At 45.8% G+C, this 24,953-nt stretch overlaps 1 protein-coding gene across 1 annotated transcript; it reads left to right on the top strand.

Annotated features, from left to right (window-relative positions):
* Window positions 1-2,370: 2,370 nt before the first annotated feature.
* LOC146342466 (vomeronasal type-2 receptor 26-like) lies at window positions 2,371-15,893 on the top strand. Its single transcript, XM_084808559.1, has 5 exons — window positions 2,371-2,532; window positions 3,161-4,015; window positions 11,797-11,892; window positions 12,627-12,753; window positions 13,579-15,893. Exons 1-5 carry the CDS (start codon window positions 2,470-2,472, stop codon window positions 14,475-14,477), a joined length of 2,040 nt encoding a protein of 679 aa, XP_084664685.1. The 5' UTR covers window positions 2,371-2,469; the 3' UTR covers window positions 14,478-15,893.
* The last annotated feature ends 9,060 nt before the right edge of the window (window positions 15,894-24,953 follow it).

Genomic DNA, 24,953 nt, shown 5'->3' with positions numbered 1-24,953 from the left:
AAACATCCTCCTACATTTTATTTGATCTCATTGGCAGAAATAGCTAATCAGTAACAATTATTTTTAATTTGACAAGTGCTTTTATTGCCAAAGTAAGGGGTGGCCATGGGGTACTCCGTGGCTCTTCAGGTAGCCAAATTGCATGTGGAGATCTTTGAGAGAGATATTGTCTCCTGTGATTTTGTTTGTTTGTTTGTTTGTTTGTTTGTTTTAGAGTATCTGGTTTGTTGGAAATATTGATGATGTGTTTTTAATATGGAGGGTGAATGAAGGCGATTTGCCAAACTTCTTCAGATGGGTAAACTTTATAGATGTCAATACAAAATTTGATACACATTGCCGTTCCAGAGAGATCCACTTTCTGGATCTGACCTTCTGATCAAAATACCTACTTGAAATATGATTGCTCACACCCTAGGCCACTGAAACAGAATTTATCGTATGGGCAGTTCCTTAGCTTCCGATGAAGCTGTACCAAGGAATCTGATTTGGTACAAGAATCTCATGTACTGAGCAAACAATTGGTAGTTAGAGAAGACCTGAGGACAGTGATAGATGACAGCTTTTGCAGAGCATGGAACATAAGACATCTTCTAGCTGAATAAACTAGTTTAACATTTAATTATGTGAAAAATAATCTGGAAAGAATTGGCACATTATAACAAATATTGGGAGGTGACAAGAAATGCCTATGGTCCTATTCAAACGTGCACAGGGGGAGGGTCGTTAGGGGAACTACGGAGGCAAGCAGAACCACTCTGCGTGGGCCCGTCAGTTGACCGGGAACCATGTGGCACTGTGAGGATCCGCTAACCACCCCTCTGTAGTTAGCTGACGGACATACCTGAGTGGTTTGCTCGCATCCCGGCGTCCTCCGTGACGTGAATGGGCTCTCAGGGGCCACTAGTGTCCTGAATGGCCGCACAGCCATAGAGAAAGTCTGCAGCAGCTAGAGCATCTCCCTCAGCGGCAGACGCTGGCGGACTCTAGGGCTGAGGCCTGGAGGTCCTATGGAGCCCGTTTAAGCTACCGGGGAGCCTGCCACACATAACAGTAACCCACCCCAAGGCCCCTTAACCTTTTCGTGGCGGTGGCTTAGTAAGCACACAGAACAAGCTTTTCTCCCCCCACATGACACACTACCCACTTTGGTTACCGGAAATTCCCCAACAACCATGGCTTAGCATGACATCTGAACAGGCCCTATGATTTCCTTCTAAAGAACAAGGAACTTCAAGGACAAGCTAATAAATTGTGCTGTGCCAAAGCCCCCTCTGCCCTTTCTCAGCCTCTTTGCTTCCCCATGAAAGAGGCTGCCATCTTTCTTCCTCTTGCGTTGGGTTGCTGAGAATTTTGGAAGATCTTCTCAGGGCACAGAGCTTCAGTGCTTACCTTACTGTAAGGGGGTGGCCGGGGGGGAGGCACTCTTTCTTTTACCATTTCCCCCTGTTCTGTCTTTGCAGCCTCCGGTGCATGAGCTTCTTTGAAAGCCCAGGAGGACTGCAGCAGGACTTCCTCCCTTGGGGCTTTCCAGTGCAGCTGCCTGCTGTGCCTGAAAGCTGCCCGAGGAGGGATTGTTATTTTCCGTAGGACTTTTCTTCTTGCTGTTGTTAAAAGGACTTTTGGGAATGACAAAGCAAAACCAAATGCCTCTCTCAGCTGCCTGTCAGGCACTCTGCAGGCCGCAGCACAGGGGAGCCCCAAAGGAGGAAGCCTGGGCCAAGTCCTCCAGGGCCACGCCAGGAAGCTGGAGCGGCTGGGGAGGCTGCACGGACAGAACAGGGGGGAAACGATAAAAGAAGGAGCACCCCCACTCCCCTCAGCCACCTACTTGCAGTGTGGTAAGCCCTGCGGCCCTGCACCTTGAGAAATATCTCCACAATTCTCGCCCCTTGCCACAAGTTTCCGTTTGCAATTCCTTTTCACTCCTCCCCACAACAAATGGTCAAAAATAAACCGATTGAGAAATACAGGACAGTGCTAGTAATAAAGAGTGATTGTAGGGAGCACAAGAGATTGACTACAAAGTCTTCCAAGGCACTACAACACCCACAGGACACCACCCCTATGGACAGTGTGTGCAATGCAAATGCATTTGGTAGATGACCGAATCCAAAGATTTGATGAATCGGAAATGAATCTACCCTGAAACAACTGACCACCTGTACTACATGTTGGGTGATTTATGCCCTCTGATTCCTATGTAACGAAATTATTTGGGTAACATGTTCAGGCCTCTTAAAATATGAATAGCTGAAGATCTGTGCAATATTAGAAGCAAGAGACATGGCACTCCTTTGGGAGTGCATTTTGTAGAACAAAATCATTCTGCAAAACATAAATGGGCTGGGCTTTGCGAAAAGTTTTTAGAACTCACAATAGGATTCTTTTTTAAAAAGACTTGAAGCTGGAGTTTCAGCCTCTTCTGTAAAGTTCTGTACTTTTGACACACACACACATCCTTGGAATATGGTGCATGTCTCAAAATGGGGGACCTTGTGCCTAATCAGAAACTACATGAATACAGCACATGTATGTATGTATATCTATATCTATATGAGAGAGAGAGAGAGAGAGAGAGAGAGAGAGAGAGGGAGGGAGAGGGAGGGAGAGAGAGAGACTATTGCATATTACAATCTGTCACAAGATTCAACTTGGAGACTTTGTTTTTCAGTGAGCTCTGTGGGCATTTATATATAAAAACTGAGTAAGTATTCAGAGGGAATTATGAAGTGTGACAATTCACATTATTGCCATGTTTTAAAATGAATGTTTTATTCTCAAAAATTTTTAAATGTATATTTATGTGCTTTTGTCCCTTTCTTCTTTCTCTAATCTAGCCCCTGAAGAAGGCTGCTTCTTAAATAAAACCACATACATTTTTGCTACATCCTGAGACATGGGATCATTTTGGATGTTCTCCAGTTTACTTTTCCCCTTGTTTTCAGACAAGGGTGTTTCCAGCTCTGCCTTGAGACACCAAGGGTTGAACCCCAGAACTTTTTCATGCAAAGCATGTGTGTGTAACCTGAGCCACAGCCCTTCCCCTGCTTACTGGAATAGATTAACCTCTCATGACTTGTTGGAGGATCACATTTAGTTGAATCAAGAAGAAAGGGATGTCTTTCTCCTGTCTAAAAAAATGCTTTTCTCCTTTTAGCTTACGTACGGCTCTTTTGACCCCGTCTTGAGTGATAAAACTCGATTCCCCTCTTTGTTCCGGATGATTCCAGATGAAGAACCTCAGTATCATGGCATTGTTCAGCTTCTAAAGCATTTTGGATGGACTTGGATTGGCCTCCTCATTTCAGATGATGACAGTGGAGAAACATTTCTTCGAACTCTGAGACCAAGGCTCCTACAGAATAATATCTGCATTGCTTTGACAAAATCAATTCCAACTGTGACAAGTCGTGCATCCAACGAGACCTTTACTAACATACTGGGAAGGATATCTTTTACTCTCTGGTTGCACAAAATCAATGTGTTCCTTGTCCATGGGGATGGTCAGTCTATGGAGGGCTTACGAATAATTCTAGAAAACTATGAGTTTTTTAAGAAGCATCCAATGGAGAGGGTTTGGATTATAACAGCTCAGTGGGATTTCACTGCTGTTTTTCCAAAGAATCAGTTCTCAAGGAAATCCTTCAATGGGACATTGTCCTTCTCATTTCACACAAATGTGGTGCCGGGATATCAAGAGTTCCTTGAAACTATAAATCCATATAAATCTAAGATTTATTTCATCCATCAGTTCTGGTTCACTGCATTTCTCTGTTCACTCCCAATATATAACTTATATTTGCCAAATAAGGGGAACTGTACTGGGAAGGAGAAGTTAGAGAGCCTCCCTGGATCTGTGTTTGAAACGGGGATGTCTGGCCAGAGCTACAATATCTACAATGCTGTCTATGCTGTAGCACATGCTCTCCATGCCATGTATTCATCAAGGGCCAAACAGAGGGCAATGCAGATGAGAGGCAGATGGAATCTTTTGAAACTTCAGCCATGGCAGGTAAGACACGGATTCTCTTACATGCGGACCGGGAGGCTGCAGAGCCATGGAGAGACGTGTAATAGAATGAATACACAGCACCCCCAGCCAACTCCTAGTGATCAGGTAGGCTCAAAAAAACCACCAAAAGAAATTCAAAATGAATTATACAATGCCCTGAGAATGAGGCAGAAAAAGGAAAACCTCTTTCATGCGGGAAGAAAAATGTCAAGGAAATGGAGGTCAGATTTTGGTACAGTGTGAGCTCCACCTCGTCACTATATCTGGACACAATCCTGCCCCCTCACATCTGCTACAGGACGTTCAAGGAAGTAGGAGTATTATAACCATCTACATTAGAGACATGATGTCTCCACAACCACCCCTCAGAAATTGAATATTAGGAAGACCCTGGGGAAGGTGCTGAACCCTGAAGGATTACAATCAGAGCTCAGCCAAATTTATCAGAAGACACTTTTCTCAGAAAAGTTCTGAAATTGTCCTGTTCTTACCCACCCCTCCAGATATCAATGCCCATTTCACAGAAAGGTTCCAAATTTTCTTCACCTCTCCTCCCCACAATGCCCTGGAATGATGATGGGGCATTGTGGATGATGCAAAACAACAGCCAAGCTGCCAACACGGTTGATGCTGTTGCCACTCGCTGTGGCAATTCAAACAACCAGAAAGCCTGAGGAGAAAAGAAAGAATTTATTTATTTATTTATTTATCGCATTTATATCCTGCCTTTTTTCCTCCAAGGAACTCAAGGCAGTGTACATGATCCTCCTCCTTCCTCCATTTTATCCTCACAACAACAACCCTGTGAGGTAGGTTGGGCTGAGAGTCTGTGACTGGCCCAAAGTCACCCAGTGAGCTTCCATGGCCGAGTGGGGACTAGAACCCGGATCTCCCGACTCCCAGTCCAGCACTCTAGCCACTACACCACACTGGCTATATGGATGTATGAGAATTTCATTTTGTGTTTGTGTTCACAAAACGTGTACTTGAAAAATGCATTAACTTTCTCTAAACGTACAGCTTTCTCAAAATGCATAAGCTTTGGATTACCCATGCTTTAGTTTCTTGGGGAAATTTTTTAAGTTTTGGAGTGAGCCAATTGAACTGCCCTGTCACACTCATAGAATCATAGAATCATAGAATACTAGGATTGGAAGAGGCCTACAAGGCCATTGAGTCCAACCCCCTGCTCAATGCAGGAATCCAAGTCCAAGCATCCCTGACAAATGGCTGTCCAGCCCCATCTTGAAGGCCTCCAGTGTGGGAGAGCCCACCTCCCCAGGTAATTGGTTCCACTGTCGTATTGCTCTTCCAGTCAGGACGTTTTTCCTGATGTTCAGCCGGAAGCTGGCTTCCTGTCACTTGAGCCCATTATTCCGTGTCCTGCACTCTGGGATGATCAAGAAGAGATCCTGGCCTTCTTCTCTGTGACAACCTTTCAAGTACTTGAGGAGTGCTATCATATCTCCCCTCAGTCTTCTCTTCTTAAGGCTAAACATGCCCAGTTCTTTCAGTCTCTCTTCATAGGGCTTTGTTTCCCGTCCCCTGATCATCTTTGTTGCCCTCCTCTGAACCCTCTCCAGTTTGTCTGCATCCTTCTTAAAGTGTGGTGCCCAGAACTGGACACAGTACTCCAGATGAGGCCTAACCAGTGCTGAGTAGAGGGGAACTAGTACTTCCCAGGATTTGGAAGCTATGCTTCTATTAATGCAGCCCAAAAGAGCATTGGCCTTTTTGCAGCCACATCACATTGTTGGCTCATATTCAGCTTGTGATAGACAACAATTCCAAGATCCTTCTCGCTTGTAGTGTGGTTGAGCCACGTATCCCCCATCTTGTAACTGTGCATTTGGTTTCTTTTTCCGAGGTGCAGAACTTGGCATTTCTCCCTATTCAATGTCATTCTGTTGTTTTCTGCCCAGCGCTCCAGTCTATCCAGATCACTTTGAATTTTTGTTTCTGTCTTCCAAACTATTAGCTATCCTGCCCAATTTGGTGTCATCTGCAAATTTGATCAGCATTCCCTGCACCTCCTCCTCCAAGTCATTCATAAAAATGTTGAAGAGCACTGGGCCCAGGACTGAGCCCTGCGGTACCCCACTCGTTACCTCTTCCCAGTTTGAGAAGATCCCATTGAGAAGCACTCTTTGAGTCCGATTCTGTAGCCAACTGTGGATCCACCGGATCGTTGTTTCATCTAGCCCACTTTGAGCTAGTTTGCTCATCAGGAGATCATGGGGCACTTTGTCGAAAGCTTTGCTGAAGTCGAGGAATATGATGTCTACAGCATTCCCACGGTCCACAAGGGAGGTGACTTGATCAAAAAATGAGATCAGATTTGAATGACAGGACTTGTTTTTGACAAATCCATGTTGGCTTCGAGTAATCACGGCATTGTTGTCAAGGTGCTTCTGGATGGATTCCTTTATCATCTGCTTCAGAATTTTCCCAGGGATTGATGTCAGACTGACTGGTCTGTAGCTCCCAGGTTCCTCCTATTTACCCTTTTTGAAGAGAGGGACAACGTTAGCCCTCCTCCAGTCATCTGGCACTTCCCCCGTCCTCCATGATTTCTCAAAGAGAATAGACAGCGGTTCTGAGAGTTCTTCTGCCAGTTCCTTTATTACTCTAGGATGCAGTTCATCTGGCCCTGGAGATTTGAATTCATTCAAAGTAATTAGGTGTTCCTTGACCATATGCCTATCGATCTCAAGCTGCAATCCTGCCCCTTCAGCCTGTACTTCGCCTTTGCCAGGGGGGTCATAGGCCCTCTTGTGGGGGAAGACTGAGCCAAAGTAGGAATTGAGCACCTCTGCCTTTTCTTTGTCATCTGTTATCGTTTTGCCATCCTTATTTAATAGCTGAACCACCATTTCTTTCCTCTGTCTTTTACTATGCACGTAGCTGAAGAAAGCCTTTTTGTTGTTTTTAGCATCCCTTGCTAACCTCAGCTCATTCTCAGCTTTAGCCTTCCTGACGCCATCCCTGCAATTCTGTGCTATCTGCCTGTACTCTTCCTTTGTTACTTGGCCTTCTTTCCACTTCCTATATGTGTCCTTTTTTGTTTTCAGGTCATCCCTAAGCTTTTTGTGAAGCCACATTGGCTTCTTCTGTTGTCTTCCACCTTTTCTTCTTGTTGGAATTGTTTGTGATTGTGCCTTGAGAATTTCCTTTTTTAAAAGCTCCCACCCATCTTGGACTCCTTTTCTCGTTAGCGTCGCTTGCCATGGGACCTTCCTGATCATTGTTCTGAGTTTATTAAAATCAGCTTTCCTAAAATCCAGGGTACGTGTTTGACTACACTCAGCTTTTGCTTCCCTTAGAACCAAGAACTCAAGTACAACATGGTCGCTTTCCCCCAGAGTTCCTGTAACTGCTACTTGATCCACTAAGTCATCTCTGTTGGTTAGGATCAAGTCAAGGATAGCTGATCCTCTAGTTCCTTCCTCTACTTTCTGTAGGAGGAATTTATCCACCACACAAGTCCGGAATTTCCTGGAGGGGCCATGTTTTGCAGAATTTGTCTCCCAACAGATAGCAGGGAAATTGAAGTCCCTCATTACGACTACATCATGCTTCCTTAAAACATTGGCTATTTGCTTTTCAAAAGTTTCTTCCTTGTCCTCTCCTTGATTGAGTGGCCGGTAATAGACTCCGACCACCAGGTTCCTTTTATTCTTTGCTCCATTTATTTCAACGCAGATGCTCTCGATGGGGCTACCAAGCTCCTCCTCCTGTATTTCTGTGCGGAGATATGTATTTTTCACATACAGTGCAACCCCACCTCCCTTTCTGTTCCTCCTGTTCTTTTTGAACAAGTTATATCCTTCAATTGCTGTATTCCAGTCATGAGAGTCATCCCACCAAGGCTCAGTTATACCTATCAGGTCATAATTTCCCTCTTGTATTAAGAGTTCTAGTTCGTTCTGTTTGTTTCCCATACTCTGGGCATTAGTATATAGACATTGAAGACCATGTGCTTCATAGTCTGGCTTTCTTCCTACATGTGTCTGAAGACTATTATTGGGCGCTATCACAGCTGTTCTCTCCGTTGCAGTGCATGAGCCTACGTCCATTGTTACCCCCAACATTACATCTCCCTTCCCCGTAGGATTCAGTTTAAAGCCCTCTTGATGAAGTTCTTCATGCTGTGGCCAAACACATTCTTCCCATCCTTTGTGAGGTGCAACCCGTCCCTAGCCAACAGCCCATCTTCCAGGAAGTATAGCCCGTGGTCCCAGAATCCAAATCACTCTCGTCGGCACCACCTTCGTAGCCAGTCATTCACCCAGAGTATTTTTCGTTCCCTTTCTATCCCTCTTCTAACTACTGGAAGGATGGATGAGAAAACTATCTGGGCCCCAAAGTTCTTGAGTTTCCTTCCCAAAGCTTCAAAGTCTGACGTGATCTCTTCGTAGCTCTGCTTGGCGGTATCATTTGTTCCCACATGGATGAGAAGAAAGGGATACCTGTCAGTGGGCTTTATGAGTGCAGGCAACCTTTCAGTCACGTCTCTAATCTGTCCTCCCGGGAGACAACATACCTGGCGAGTCCACAGGTCTTTGCAACATACTTGGGTCTCGATCCCACGCAGCAAGGAGTCTCCCACTACTACCACTCTTCTCTTCTTCTTCTTGTAGGCCTGAGTTTCATCGCCTCTGTTTAACTGACCTTCAGCCTCTTGCTCACTCTCATGCAGGTTCCCCTGTGATTCTTCCTCTGCAGGCTGTCCTCCAGTCTCATCTGCAAGTACCTGGAATCGGTTCCACAGCTCCACTGCTTCCACTGGGGCAGAGTGGCGTCTAGTTCTTCTTCTCCTAACTCTCACCCTTTCCCAAGGAGTATCCTCTACTCCATTTTTCTTCACCTCAGCATTTCCCACTGCCTCATCTTGCTGTTGCTCTTCAAGCTTCTGGTCTGCCCTTTGCTGCTGTAGTTCCCCCATTCTGTCCAAGAACCCTTCGTGTTCTCTTATTCCCCAGAGGGTCGACAGTTGCCGCTCCAGTCCACTTACTTTTTCTTCCAGCAGCGTGATCAACTTGCACTTGTTGCAGGTGCAGGCCATGTTGTTCTCAGACAAGAAAACAATCATTGTTTTCAATGTTTGAAAACAAACACTCAGATTACTGTACACAGTTTTTGTCTTGTCCCTTTTTCGATGTCTGTATGACAACACAGACACAGTTCCATTTCTTCTTAATTCCTTTCCTTTGGAAGTATTGGGCCTCACTCATGCAAAAGGTACATGTAGGATGTACTTTTCTGCATTGGACTGGGATCTGGTGAATGGTCAAAATTAGGCCATTGCCATGGTCTTGTCAAGGGACATTTGGATTTGTTCCCACTCTACACACGCATCAACACCCAGATAAAGAGTCTTCCTACGAGCATTATGGAAGCATTCGGTTTTGGAGGGCCTAGGTATCTCCCTCTTGGATCCTTTCTGGTGGTGTAGAACTTGGGGTTAATGGGAGCAATTGCTAGCAATTGATAGGAAGTCAACATGATCAGTGGTGGCAAAGGAGTCATGCTGAATCAGGCCAAGGACAGGACAGAACTCATTTCCAGGCTTATCAAGTGGTGGTGGCGAAAATTTTCTGCTCTGCCAACCAGATCCAGCTTAGCTCTTCAGGTCAGTGGGAGAATTGTTAAGGCACAGACTGGAACCCCCAAGAGGTGAACTATCATATTTAGCTTTGAAAGAAGGTGAATAAGGGGAGATGAGCCTTTGGTCTGATCAGCATGACTCTCCATGTGTTCTTCTCGGTAGCCCTGTACACGTGTTTAAAAAAGGGGTAACAGCACTCGGTGAGCAGGAAGAGTGCTCCAGTCCCACCCCTCTATTCGGTTGCATTTGTCACTCTGGACTTCTGGAGGGTGGTTGTCTGAAGAACAGAGCCTCTGTATCCGGTGGCTCTCCATGTGAGCCACAACACGGATTTTCCAGAGTTCTGGCTGATGTGGAGAGCCCCCATGGATACTGGAGGGTCCTGCTGCAGACACCCATGCGCCATGTGTACAGATGACAAGCGCGATGCAGGACAGGGGCAGGGTGGAGCAGTGCTTCTCCTCATACATTGCTTTTAACCCTTGTTTTTTGGGGGGACACCAGAAGAGGTCTTGTGTCTCACTGTGATGCATTTGTTGAGAAACGTGAGCATATTTGATTTAACTTGGAGGTAGTCGATTAGAATTAACCAGGAATTTATAGTAGCAGCATCGGAACGGTTTGTTGCAGTTGCTCAGATCACTCTCATACATTTCTGTTCACACACCCCAGTCATGAAGCCAGGTATTTCTGCAACCAGATGCACTGCAATGGTTCACACATCATGAAAACCTTGAATATGGCTTGAGTATGGGTTGTCGTTGGATCATGGGTTGCTGTTGAATCATGGTCAACTTGAATCCGCCACTTCCATGGGTTGGCATTACATGTGAACCCTGCATTATGGTTTACCTCTGGTTATTAACCATTAACTGCCCAGGAAGAGGACCCATCTTGCTGGTTGGGTTGCAAACTTCCAGTTTCTCATCATTAACAACCCATAGTTAAACCGTAGTGCTGGATTCACACGTAATGACAGCCTATACTTCTACAATAACGCATGATTCAACAACAACCCATACTCAACCCATATTCTGGGTTGTCATTACACGCAAACCAGCTCGTTATCACTTCAACTCTGCACACCTCTTACAAGAGTAAAGAAGGGAAAGGGTTTAGGGTTATGTTTGGTGTCTGCTAGGGTCAGAGACTGCTGTTAACAAAAGGGAAAGTCCTGCCCACGCACACCTGCACAGATCCACATGGGACAGCCATTTCCAAATCACTCTCTAGACTAGGGGTTCAGAACCATTTTCAGCCTGAGGGCTGCATTCCTTCCACCTGCCAAGAGTGGGTGCAGCCAAAGCAACACACTTTCTCTCTCCCCAGTCTTTCTTTGTGTGTTTATATCTGCATGTGTATTCTTTCTGGCAACCTCCTTCTATTTCTACCCTTCTCTCCTCCAAATCTTGGGGCTGTGATGGAGGTGAGGTGAACTAGCGACCCAGGAAGATATTACTCTCTTCCTTGATCACTGGCTTGTTGAGTTGGATTCCTCACAGCAAAGTGGATCAAGAGACCTGATGGGCTGCACCTGGTCCACAGGGCATAGTTTTCCCATCTCTCCTCTAGACCATTCAGAACAGAGTCTCTTGGCCAGTCTTTTAAATAGAGAGTGTACAGCCATTTTGGATGGAGTACCTTCCAAGAAGTAATTCTTTTTGCTTCTATTTTTAAAGATGGTACCCTGGCAGAGGAGAACTGGGCTTCTCTGAGATTCTCGTTCAAGGACACAGATCCTGAAGCTGGATCTGAGCACCACCTCAAAAGCAGAACCTTCTGGGGATTCTATCAGGAGGGTCCACACATATGTGACATTAACAACATTCATCTTCTCTTCAATAATAGGGAATTTTAAAAAATGTTGCATGTCTGTTTTTGCAACTACAAAATCTTGAAAACTCACTTTCAGTAATATTGATAAGAGTGGCCCAAGGATTTCTCAGGCCCAAAGGTCACATCTGAGCAAACTTCAGAGATAGAGCATTAACCCTTCCCCCACATCATCTGACAGAATATAACCTTTTCTCTTTGACTCCAGCTTCATTCTTTTCTGAGAAATATCCGCTTTAACAACAGTGCTGGGGAAGAAATCTGTTTTGATGACAATGGGGAAATGGCAGGAGGATATGATATTGTCAACTTGGTCACATTTCCTAATCGATCATTCCAGAGAGTCCAAGTTGGGAAGATGGATGCCAAAGCTCCGGCCAGAAAACAGTTAGTCATTAATGGAAGTGCCATTGTGTGGAATCACAACTTTCAACAGGTATGGATATTTTTTCGATGATGCTTTTAGCATCTCTTTGCCTGTGAGTAGGGAGTAAAATATCACCCTTCTTAACTCACTCGGAATACTTGTTCTGCATCCAAGACTTCCAAATCTCTGTCTGTGGGCTAATAAGCTAAAGTATAACTACTTCCTCTCCTGCCTTGCCTCAAAAGAAATCTCCCCCCGCCCCCTGGTTTGCATCAGGAAGGAAGCTGTTGGCACCAACGCAAATACCAACTTGGGTGCAGAATGATCCTTGTAGGGACCACTGTAAGGGCTGTGACACAACAGGGCTGGCATATCGCATTGGAATCATTTTTCGCCTGCTCAGGTCCACACCCCACCACCAACACTTTGACATCACCACCAACACTTCCATCACCGCTTCTCCATCTTACGTCCCTTGCTTGTTTTCCCTACACATGCAAGCAGGGACCAGGGTGAGGAGATAGAGCAGTGTCTCCAACGTTCATTGCACCCTTTCTCTCTGGGGCGTTGTATGCATTGGGATGGAGAGTACAAGTGAACAGGCAACAATGACAGCACTGAGGTCAAGTTGCCCAAGGGTCCTTGAAGAGTTGTAGCAGAACAGCCCTGCAGTTCCAAAGCTGCATGTTGTCTATAGGTCTAGTTTGGTCTTTTCTTCTGCAGGAGGGTTGAATTTAAGAATTATAACCATGAGAAACCTGTTCATTTCCCCCATTGACCGCCTTCTTTCTACTCGTCATTAGACAGTCCCCCACGCCACCTGTGTCGAGAGCTGCCGCCCTGGTTACAGCAAGATTGTCCAGCAGGGGCAGCAAATGTGTTGCTATGAATGCGCTCAGTGCCCCGAAGGGAGCATTTCAAACCATACTGGTGAGGACAAGAACACAGATGCTTTAACTCTGGGCATACATTATTTCCTATCACTTTTTTTTTCTGCAACAGTATATGAATAGCTTTAGCAAACTCCATCTTGTTATGGAGGAAGTCAATGAAAGGCCCAGAGGCTGTATCCAACCAAACAGTTTTTCACTAGAGAGCTTGTCTCCTTCCTTTTCCATGAGCTCAATTCAGCCTCTAAAGAGCCTTAATCAAGCTTGGGATCCCAGAAGTTGTGGGCTTCTAGCTCCCGTTACCCCTGACCATTAGCTATCTTGGCTGGAGATGATGGGATTTGTACTCAAACAACAATGGATGCCCCGGGGTTGGAAAGGGTTGTGTAAAGGTTCATCTAGGAATTGCTCTGGCAGCTTTTCCATCAGAGGAACAAGAGTAATGATTTTCCCTTGCAATATGTTTTTTCTCACATTACACTTTCTCACAGAAAGCTGACATCTGTAATGCCATCCAAAGAGTGCAGCACTAAAACTAAGATACCCAATACCAAAACACACATGAGCAATACTTCGTGTTTCTCTCCCCTCCAATTAAAACTAGGAAAACCATGTTGCAGTGTAATGGTAAGCAAAGTTCACATACAGAAAAGAAAGATCTGAACACGACATTCTTGCTGTGGCTTCGCACATTCCTAATGCAAATATTGTAGAAAACCTGCACAGTAATTCTCACTTTGAATTGGCAAGAGATTCTTCACTACGTTTAACAAAGTATTATTATATAACTCATGGGAGGTATGATTAATGGATCCCTGATAAATCCAGAAATTGGAAATATTGAGACCTTGCTTATTAATTTCAGATGCAGATCAGTGTGAGATGTGCTCAGGAGATCAGTATCCAAATGAGAAACACAATCAATGCATCTTCAAGCACGTTGTCTACTTATCTTACGGAGAACCCCTGGGAGCAGTTCTCGTTAGCTGTGCCTTTTCGTTTTCCACAATCACAATTGTGGTGTTGTGGATCTTCATTCGCTACCAGCATACTCCCCTTGTCAAAGCCAACAACTGGAACATTACATGTGTCCTGCTTTCCTCTCTATTGCTTGGCTTTCTATGCTCCTTCCTATTCATCGGCTGGCCTGGAAAGGTGTCCTGCCTTCTCCGGCAAACCGTGTTTGGCACCATCTTCTCCGTCTCTGTTTCTTGTGTGTTGGCTAAAACCATGACTGTGGTGCTGGCCTTCATGGCCACCAAGCCAGGAAACAGGATGAGGAAATGGGTAGGAAATCGACTGGGAATATCTGTGGTTGGCCTTTGTTCTCTTCTTCAATCTGGCATCTGTGCTGTGTGGCTGGCAACTGCTCCCCCCTTCCCAGAGTTTGACATGCACTCTCAGATCAGTCAGATAATCTTTCAATGCAATGAAGGCTCAGACACCATGTTCTACATTGCCCTGGGTTACATGGGGCTCCTGGCCATCATCAGCTTCAGTGTGGCTTTCTTTGCCAGGAAGTTGCCTGATAGTTTCAATGAAGCCAAGCTGATCACCTTCAGCATGTTGGTGTTTTGCAGCGTCTGGCTATCCTTTGTCCCCACCTACCTGAGTACGAAGGGGAAATACATGGTGGCCGTGGAGGTCTTTTCCATCTTGGCCTCCAATCTTGGTGTATTGGCCTGCATCTTCCTTCCCAAATGCTACATTATTCTCCTGAGACCTGAGCTGAACACCAGAGACCAACTAGCAAGGAAAAAATGATTCCAACACTTCGTTCTTCAGAGGTTTTGTTCTTCTTGAGTCATTTCTGTTTATTGTAGCCCTATATTAGTGATGAGAGAAACTGTATAACAGTTTAGACAATGCAGCAGAAATGGATGCCCTTCAGCCTCAAAAAGGTGAGCCAAAGCCCAGTGGTCACACCAAAGAAGAGAAATATATCAAGACAGCGGCCACATTATTCCTTGTAAATGTGAGAAGGTGTGTGGGAGGACCTGAGGCCTTTTTGACCACCTCACAATCCTACTTCTAGTCACCAGGTCAAGTGCTTTGGTCAGTGTCTCTCCTCACACTGCCACTTTTAGGCTGTCACCCACAACCCTCTGTTTGTGTATTGTGATGCTTCACCACTCTCTCCATTGCTGCCACCATAGATATATACAAACCTTTACTATTTACATATTGTGCATGTGGAATCGCCACAGTGCGCACTTCTGAAAAATAAGCACAGAAATGACCACTTTTCTCTTTAGAAATGCATCCTTTTTCTGTTTGAATACGCTGAAAAATAGGTTGAAAATGACAAGAAGAGTGAGCCAAAACAAACTTGAATGTGATTTCCGGAGAATATAGGTGAGCTCGAACATTGGTGGTTCTCCCATCCCTAGGACATGACAACACTCACTGCTGACCACCACATGCAGCTGAACACACTGACCCTTCCTTCCTCCGTCAGTCTTGGTTATGAGCAACCCCAAACCTTTGAAGCTACTATCTCTGAACACAACAGCTTTCCCCATCATGTTCCCCAGGATGCTACTAGAAGTACCAAAGAAGGCCAAGAGGACATCCCCTCTGAGGAACTGAGAATGATCTCAGTGGGACATGCATGAGAACAAACTAATAATCTAGGCCACTAACTTGGGAATTAAAAGTGGTTTTAGCATGGGAATCTCTCCTCTCTCCCATACCTGACCATCAAACATATTTTACACCCTAGAACAGAGTGGTTAACTTATGGCCCTCCAGACCTTTTGGCCTACAATTCCCATCAGCCCTAGCTAGTATGACCAATGGTGAGGGATCATGGGAGTTTTAGGCCAAAACGTATGGAGGGCTAGAAGTTGCCCACCCCTGTCCAAAGTGTATGTGAGGCATCCATTCGCTCTCCTACTTGGCATGGAAATCCATGGCCAATGGCAAGGTTCTTTACTGGGAATGGGCGGAAGATTTTGCTTGGTTTGCATTAAGTGAACTGATCTGTTCCACATTTCCCAGACTGATGTGTGCATTGGAACACAATTCTCTTTCAGCTTTTGTGATGCATTTCTCAGCTCCGACAGTGTGCGCAAAAATAAATGTATTAGGGAAATTGTGTATAAAGTGTACATATTAGGGCAAGCTGCAAACAAAATGCTTATGTTTCAGGAAATTGTGTAAAAGATAAAGGCAGATATTAGAATTTACGGATTCATAATTTAATAGATGCAAGACTGTCGCAGACCTGAAAAAGACTGATTTGTCCATCTCTAATCTTAACTGATGTCCCCTGCATTTCTGACATACCTGCTATTGCATTTTGCACTCCGTGGGGGCTGGTTGTAACTCTCCCAATCCCTGGTCAGACCCTTCATTTTTGAAACACCTTGTAGTGTTGAGCATTGCTGGCCCTGGAGAATAAGCATCCCTCTGTAACTGTGCTGCTAATAATAGCAATAATAATAGCAATAATAATAACAATGATAATACCAATAATAATAGCAATAGTAATAGCAACAACGACAACAAAGACTACAGAAACAACATCATCACTTTTGGCCATTACTGGAATCAAACCTGTGACCATAGTAATATTAGCACCACACTCTAATCCAGGGGTTGTCAAATCTCCCTTTTGCAGCTAGTATCTCCTAATCCAGAGGAGCTAACTCAGGCGTGGGCTAATTGTTGGTGATCCAGATGTTTTGGCACAGAACCCCCATCATCCCTCACCATTGGCTATCTTGGCTAGGGCTGATGCAAATCATAACCCAAAACATGTAGAGGCCCACAAGTTGCCCACCCCTGCTCCAAGTGGAGGACTTGATATGTTATAAGGTTTTTCTCCTCTGCCACATGCCCCTCAAACTATTCTTGCTCACCTCATCTCATGGCTTCTCCTCTGTTCCCACTTATTAGCTTGTACAGTCAACCCCACCTCCCACCGCCACACTGCCAGTTTCTCTCATCCCACCCACCTGCTGGAGCAACTGAATTGTAAGTATAGGCCCCACCTATTGGTCTCCCCTGTGGTCTAGGTACGTGTAACCTCTTGCTAGGCAACACTGGTTCACTCTAGGAATGCTCAAACTCAGCAACACAGCTGCTGGGGCATTGAGTTCTACTTGCTAGAGGGGCCAGGCATGAATCAGCTCTTTTCAGCAGAGACTTCCTCAGCCAGATGAAACCGACATACTCCCTGGTTCGTGAGCCTGCTGCCTGTAGGGTCACCACCAAAGAACATTCCTCCTGGGAGGGCTTGGGGGAGCGTGTTAAAGATGACGAGGACAACTCACTTATCACACACACACACACACACAGGAGGAGGAGGAGGAGGAGGAGATGGCTCCTCCAATAAATTCCTGACTTGCATGGTGGATAACTTCCTCCTACAGAAACTAGAGGAAGGAACTAGAGGATTGGCTATCCTTGACTTGATCCTAACCAACAGAGATGACTTAGTGGATAAAGTAGCAGTTAGAGGAACTCTGGGGGAAAGCGACCAAGTTATACTCGAGTTCTTGGTTCTAAAAGAAGCAAAAGCCGAGTGTAGCCAAACACATACCCTGGATTTTAGGAACACCGATTTTAATAAATTCAGAACAATGATAAGTAAGGTCCTAAAGCAAGCAACTCTAACAAGAAAAGGAGTCCAAGACGGGTGGGAGTTCTTAAAAAAGATAATTCTAAAGGCACAATTAAATACAATTCCAACAGGAAAAAAATGGTGGAAGACAACAGAAGAAGCCAAGGTGGCTTTGCAAAAAGCGTAGAGATGACCTGAAAACAAAAACACACACACACACACATAGGAAGTGGAAGGAAGGACAAGCAACAAAGGAAGAGTACAGGCAGGTAGCACAAAATTGCAGGGATGACCTCAGGAAGGCTAAAGCTGAGAACGAGCTGAGGTTAGCGAGGGATGCTAAAAGCAACAAAAAAGATTTCTTCAGCTACATGCAAAGTAAAAGACAGAGGAAAGAAATGGTGGTCCAACTATTAAATAAGGATGGCAAAATGATAACAGATGACAAAGAAAAGGCAGAAATGCTCAATTCCTACTTTGGCCCAGTCTTCTCCCAAAAGAGGGTCTATGAGTAGGGACGTCAGAAAAAGCTGCCATGGACCCCAACGAGGCTGGATTCCGAAGAATCCGGCCTTCAGAGTTCATGGTGAAATGGCACAACTCACTTCCGCCTCCCTCGGGAACCGTCCGAGGCCGGATCCTCCTTGCGGCGATTCTGCGGAGCTGCCGACCGGCTCCGTAGCAACAGCAATACGGCCGCCATTGCCATGCCGTATCGCTGGCTGAGGGCTCACTCCAGATGCAAATGGCGTCCACTACACCATTTGCAGCCGTAAAGCTCTTAGATTAAGCGAAATGCAGCCGTAAATGGCTGCATTTAGCTTAAACTAAGGGCTTTACGGCTGCAAATGGCGTCCGCTACGCCATTTGCATCTGTGCTTCTTCATGTGATAGGCTAGCCTATTGCGGGAAAAACCACAGATGCAAATGGCAGAGCAGATGCCATTTGTGTCCACAGTGAGCCCTTAGTCAGCGATATGGCACAGCAATGGCAGCCATATCGCTGGCGCTACGTGGAATCGCCATGGGGTAGAGCCAGCCGAAGAAGATTCCAGGGGGAGGACCAGATCGCCTCCCGCTATGAGCGCTTTCCCCCCCGGAGCAGCAGGTAAGGAATCTGCCCATCCCTATCTATGAGCTGCCTGGCAAAGGTGAAGTACAGGATGAAGGGGCAGGATTGCAGCTTGAGATCGATAGGCATATGGTCAAGGAACACCTAATTACTTTGAATGAGTTCAAATCTCCAGGGCCAGATGAACTGCATCCTAGAGTAATAAAGGAACAGGCAGAAGAACTCTCAGAACCACTGTCTATTCTCTTTGAGCAAGCAAGGAGGACGGGTGAAGTGCCAGATGACTGGAGGAAGGCTAATGTTGTCCCTATCTTCTAAAAGGATGAAAAGGAGGAACCTGGGAACTGCAGACCGGTCAGTCTGACATCAATCTCTGCAAAAATTCTGGAGCAGATTATACAGCAATCCATCTGTAAACACCTTGAAAACAATGCAGTGATTACTCGAAGCCAACATGGATTTGTCAAGAACAACTCCTGCCAGACAAATCTGATCTCATTGTTTGATCGAGTAACCTCCTTTGTGGACTGTGGGAATGCTGTGGACATAATATACCTTGCCTTCAGCATAGCTTTCGACTAGGGATGTCACAGAATTTCGCCACGAATCTCGGGGAGGCCGAATGCCAGCACATTCGGACCCCGAAATTGGTGGCGAAACGGTCTGCCCCCCCCCCCGGGACGGGACTTACCTTGTGCGAATGTCCCTGGCGGCGGCGGCTCTAGCGGTGGTTCGGCGGCGGTTCGGCAGCGGCGGCTGTGGGGGCCGGTCTTCCGACCAGCTGCCACCGCCGCCATTTCCAAGAAAACAAAAAACAAAAAACGTGATAGGCTATGTAAAGATTTACGTAGCCTATCATGGCTAGATTTTTAAAAAACACCGTGATAGGCTACGTAAATGTTTACGTAGCCTATCATGGCTGAATGAAAGAAAAACCCGCGCGTACGCAAATGGTGGCGCTCAGGGACGCCGCCATTCGCGTACGCGCGGGTTTTTTTTTCTTCACTCAGCCGTGATAGGCTACGTAAATATTTACGTAGCCTATCACGGCTGACTGCAGGAACGCAAATGGAGGCATCTATGGCCACCGCCATTTGCGTCACGGCCGGCCGGGATTCATGGCGGGAGGGACCGGGCGCCCCCCCCGGCCAGAATTTCGGGGGGAGGGACGGAGTGTCTCCCCCCCAACGCGAATCAAGTTTCGGGTTCAGGTAAGGGACTTTTGTACATCCCTACTTTAGACAAAGTGCCCCATGATATACCGATGAACAAACTAGCTCAAAGTGGGCTAGATGAAACAACGAGCAGGTGGATCCACCACAGTTGGCTACAGAATAAGATTCAAAGAGTGCTTATCAATGGGATCTTCTCAAACTGGGGACAAGTAATCGGCAGGGTACTGCAGGGCTCAGTCTTGGGCCCAGTGCTCTTCACCATTTGTATTAATGACTTGAAGGAGGAAGTGCAGGGAATGCTGATCAAATCTAAAGATGACACAAAATTGGGCTGGATAGCTAATGCCTTGGAAGACAGAAACAAAATTCAAAGTGATCTTGATAGACTGGAGCACTGGGCAGAAAACAACGGAACGAAATTTAATAGGGATCAATGCCAAGTTCTGCACCAAGGAAAAAGAAACCAAATGCACAGTTACACGAGGGGGGATACGTGGAATAGCGTAGCTTCCAAATCCCGGGAAGTACTAGTTCCCCTCTACTCAGCCCTGGTTAGGCCTCATCTGGAGTACTGTGTCCAGTTCTGGGCACTGCATTTTAGGAAGGATGCAGACAAGCTGGAGAGCATTCAGAGGTGGGCAACAAGGATGATCAGGGGACTGGAAACAAAGCCCAATGAAGAGAGACTGAAAGAACATCTCAAGGCATGTTTAGCCTTGAGAAGGCATGGTTGAGAAACTGAGGGGAGATATGATAGCACTCTTCAAGTACTTGCAAGGTTGTCACAGAGAGGAAGGCCAGGATCTCTTCTCCATCATCCCAGAATGCAGGACACGGAATATTGGGCTAAAGTGACAGGAAGCCAGATTCCGGCTGAACATCAGGAAACGCTTCCTGACTGTTAGAGCAAGATGACAATGGAACCAATTCCCTAGGGAGGTAGTGGGCTCTCCCACACTGAAGGCATTCAAGATGAGGCTGGACAGCCATCTGTGAGGGATGCTCTGACTTGGATTCCTGCATTGAGCAGGGGGATGGACTTGATGTTATTGTAGGCCCCTTCCAACCCTACTACTATTAGAAGAAGAAGAAGAAGAAGAAGAAGAAGAAGAAGAAGAAGAAGAAGAAGAGATGTTCTCTGTCTGTTGATAATGTGAAAAGACAGCCTGCTGTATTGTACTTCATATCAGCTGATAGAGTTGTGGGATTATTGCGTCCAGATGTGCTTTGAAAAGGAGGTAGGGAAGGAGGGAGCAGCCACTGTAATGGAAGAAGTGGATATGGCAGGGGGAGGCAGCCATTTTGTCATAGGGGAAGGCAAGACCATAGGGTGTAGGTTGCTCCACGTCTCTCTCTTAATTCAGAGAGCATGAGTGGCCTTAGTACAAGTCTCCCATAGAGTACTGCTTTTCTTTGCTAAATCAGGTAATGGGAAAACAACAGTCATCCTGGACTTGGTTCTGCATGAACTTACTGAACTAGCTTATACCATGGAAATATGGTTTGACGGGACTCAAGGAGTTAATCTGTCCCAGCTTTGTCCATCTGGGTTCTCCATAAAGCATCAGGCAATACCTGTAGAGGGGAAGGTGCATAGCTGGATTAACAATGGGGCTTAGGGTGCTGTAGCTCCTGGACCACAATTTCAGGGCATCCACCAGCTATCACAAATTCACAGTTTTCAACTAAGAGTAATAATGAAGTATGTACACATTGTAGAAACCCCTCTCTATATAATTCAGGCACAATTTGGTCCAAACGTTTTGTGAAAACTAAATATGCTTGCTGCCACCCTTCAGTTTGTTTAGCCAATGAGTGACGTCACAGTCACAGTGTAGAATGTACACTTGTGTGCAAAAGGGACTTCTTGATTCATTTTGAACCCTATTAAGGGTGTGTGTGTGTCTGGGAAGACCATGTCTTCCCAACAAATCCTCCCTGAATGGTGGTCCACTGTGACATAGTGTAATTCCAGTGCATGGTTAAGAATAAAAAACATGGTCGCCAAGGAGTATCAATAAATATATCAATATTATCTGGTCTGATGCGGTCTGGTTAGCCACACTGGCTACAGTTCTCAACTGGTCATCCATGGCCTCATTGTACTTTCTCCACTTTCTTCCCTCCCAGAAAGTTAGGCCCAGTGCGAGACACGCACCATGTTCCCAGGGGAGTAAATTGTTGAACGCTGTCACTGTCCCAAATGAAGAGCAGGCTTTTTTTTATGGTAGGATCACAAATCACATAGACATGTTTTCTCTGGCTTCCTCTGGTTGTGCAAAGACTTGAGAGCTTCGGGAAGGGACATTATGTACCCTGTCATTAGCCAAAACACTATACTTGATTTCTGTTTCTGGAAGTCCCATGATTAGCCAGAAGCTACTGAGAGGACTAATAAGACAATCAGCACAACAGCTTGTACCCTCAGACTATAAAGACATGTTCCTTGAGGCTGAAACCCTACGCACACGTACTTGAAATAAGTCCCATTGAACTCAGTGGGACTGTCTTCTGCACAGATGTGCATTGGATTGCACTGCAAGTCTACTATTGAGCCACAGGCATTGAGGAGGTGATCCTGAGGCTGGTAGGACTATCTGAAATGGAGATTTGATATTTCATTCGTTAGGCAAATTCTCTGGGATGGAGTCTTTGTCTTGGTAAAGACTGTTTTGTCTTTGAGGGATGTCAAGAGAGATTCAGCTCACAAGCAGACTGCCAATCATGTAGGTGACAATGCAGGTGTATATCGGAGAGTGGGGACAAAATCTGCTGGCATTCAGGGTGATTTTCTTACTGCTATTCCTTCTGCTGACTTCTTGCTGTTAAGCAAGGCTTTGAACCCCAGGTGTGGCCAGCAGGCAAAAGCTCAACACCATTTCCCTAGATCCACAGATGATGTTATCCTTGGTGAATTTGTATCCATTGTATATGGTGAACTGTCTGTACACAACTTTATGATGCGTCCACACTCCTCCACTAAGGCATAGTAAGTAGCACTTTGTTGGTTCAAGGGACTGAGGTGGGCCTTTTTGTAGTTTTCTGACCTGCTTAAAAGAATGCTAGTACAAAGCACTCCAGTGTTGCTTCAGACTGAGGACTTGTGTGCACACATGGATGCATACCAATTAGTAACAGTAACAAACGATGATTGATCTATTTGAATGGTCTAACATGATAGAGTGCAGACATCACATCTGACACACTGCTTTTCATTGGAGTCTGTTTACATAGAGTACTCAGCAACTCATCATCAAGTGCACAGTAGTCAGGTTTGTGAGGAGAGATTGAACAAATCATATGCAATTGTGAACCAACAGCAATTGTTCAAAATTTTACAAGAGTTACCCCGGTGCAGAGCTGGAAAGGGTTTTCCAGGGTGATGAGTTCAATCCCCGGTATGCTGCAGAAAATCCAGAGTGAGAGTATCCTGAACACGTGGCTGCCCCCACCCCCACCCCCCTTGAAGACATCCAGCAAGGGAAACCTCACAACCCCAAGTATTTGGTTCCATTGCGAAACTGCTCTCACTGTCAAGAGGCTATTCCTAATGTTCATTCAGAATATACCTTCTTATTAAAGTCCATTAGATCTATCCCTTTCCTTTGGGGAGTCAGGGAACAAGCCCTTGCCCTTTAGTCAGTCAACAACCTGACTAAGCTCACTGCAGCTCAGAAGAGATATTTTGAAACCACCATTGGGGAAAAATACATTTTTGAAATTGGGTAAGAATGAATGAATTCATTTATTACAGACCAGCAGAATCCGTATAAAACATCGAAAACACAGTTAAAACTAGCACAGTAGCAAAATGCGATTTATGAGGTTCCTTCTTTCAAGGAAACAACTTCATTTTCTTTTCCTAGTTAGAGCTGAAATCATTAAAATCCTGGCAACCTGACCCAAGAAGACACATCCCTTAAACAAATGGATACCAAGGTGGTGGAGCTACTTCCTGGGAAGGCTGTTAATAGTGGGGAAAATTAGCTTTTCTCTGCTTTCCCTGTAGAGGTCACAATGTAAGAGAACATGTTCAACCGATTCTGTTACTCCAGCACCACAGAAACATATCTGTTCACTAACCAGGATCTTACTACATCATCCATTTAATAGTGCCAATGGCCGCACATTCCAACGGGGAAGATTAAATGCTCTTCTATACTTTGGAATGGTTAATGTAGACAGATATGGGGCTGCAGTGATTGTGTAATTATTGAAATTATTCTATTTAGTATAGAGTAGTGGAGAGCAGGTATTATTTGCAACAGTCCTCAGATACCGTAGATCTAAGTCTATTAGTCTTTAAACTGAAGAAATCGGACTTTCTCAAGCCCATACTTGCCCACAAATCAATAATTTCACTAGAAGTAACAGATTGCCATTCTTGAGTGTCAGAGAACAGTTCGAAGCCGTGTAAAGAGAAGCTGTCAGGATCCTGAAGAATTGCCAAACAATGTCTTTCCCACTCACAGTTGGAAATACAACAGGCAGGATGATCTTGGCTCTCCAACAGCGCCCACGTGAAATTGAGTTAGAAACACAACAGTCGTTTGCCTCGGCACACTAGGGATGGTGGAGAATTCCGCCACGTACTCCAATGAGGCTAGATTCTAAAGAATCCGTCCCCCCCCCCCGGAGTCCGTGTCAGAACAGACCACTCACCTCCGCCACCCCGTGGGATCCATCCAGGTTGGATCCCTGTCCACGTCGAACCTGCGGAGCCGGCTGTCAGCTCCACAGGGCTGAAGGAAGTCGATACGGCCGGCAGCCATTGCTGTGCCGTATCTCTGCGAAAGTCAATCCCCTGGACACAAATGGCATAGTGGGCACCATTTGCGACCGTAAAGCTGGTCGATTAGCCAAAATGCAGCCGTAAATGGCTGCATTTAGGCTAATCGACCAGCTTTACGGCTGCAAATGGCACCCACTACGCCATTTGCATCTGGGGGACTGACTTACACAGAGATACGGCACAGCAATGGCTGCCGGCCGTATCGACTTTCTCCAGCCCTGTGAAGCTGACAGCCGGCTCCGCAGGTTCGACGTGGACAGGGATCCAACCTGGATGGATCACACGCGGAGGCGGAGGTGAGTGGTCTGTTCTGCAGGTTCAAAGTGGAGCTGGCCTGGATGGATTCCGGGGGGCAGGAACAGATCACCTCCTCCCATTGAGGATTCTGGGGGGAGGAACGGATTGCCTCCCTCCCAGACCCCCGTGGACGGCAGGTAAGGGGATTTGTACATCCCTACAGTACACCACTGTTCTGACTTACATTCCTCAGTTTGGAAGCACGAGGACTGTATTAGTTACTGCGCTGTGGATTATGCTTCTGCCAGTTTCATGAGCAACCTGTGCACGTGCAGAACTGGATGCTGAGAGCAGCACCCGTCGGGATCCTATATAAAGATCATGTACCCCACCAAGC

This window comes from Heloderma suspectum, chromosome 6 (assembly GCF_057233095.1).
Source record: "Heloderma suspectum isolate Gila_16-S chromosome 6, 16-S_ref, whole genome shotgun sequence".
Classification (NCBI taxonomy): domain Eukaryota; kingdom Metazoa; phylum Chordata; class Lepidosauria; order Squamata; family Helodermatidae; genus Heloderma; species Heloderma suspectum.
This window is presented reverse-complemented; position numbering and strand designations above follow the sequence as displayed.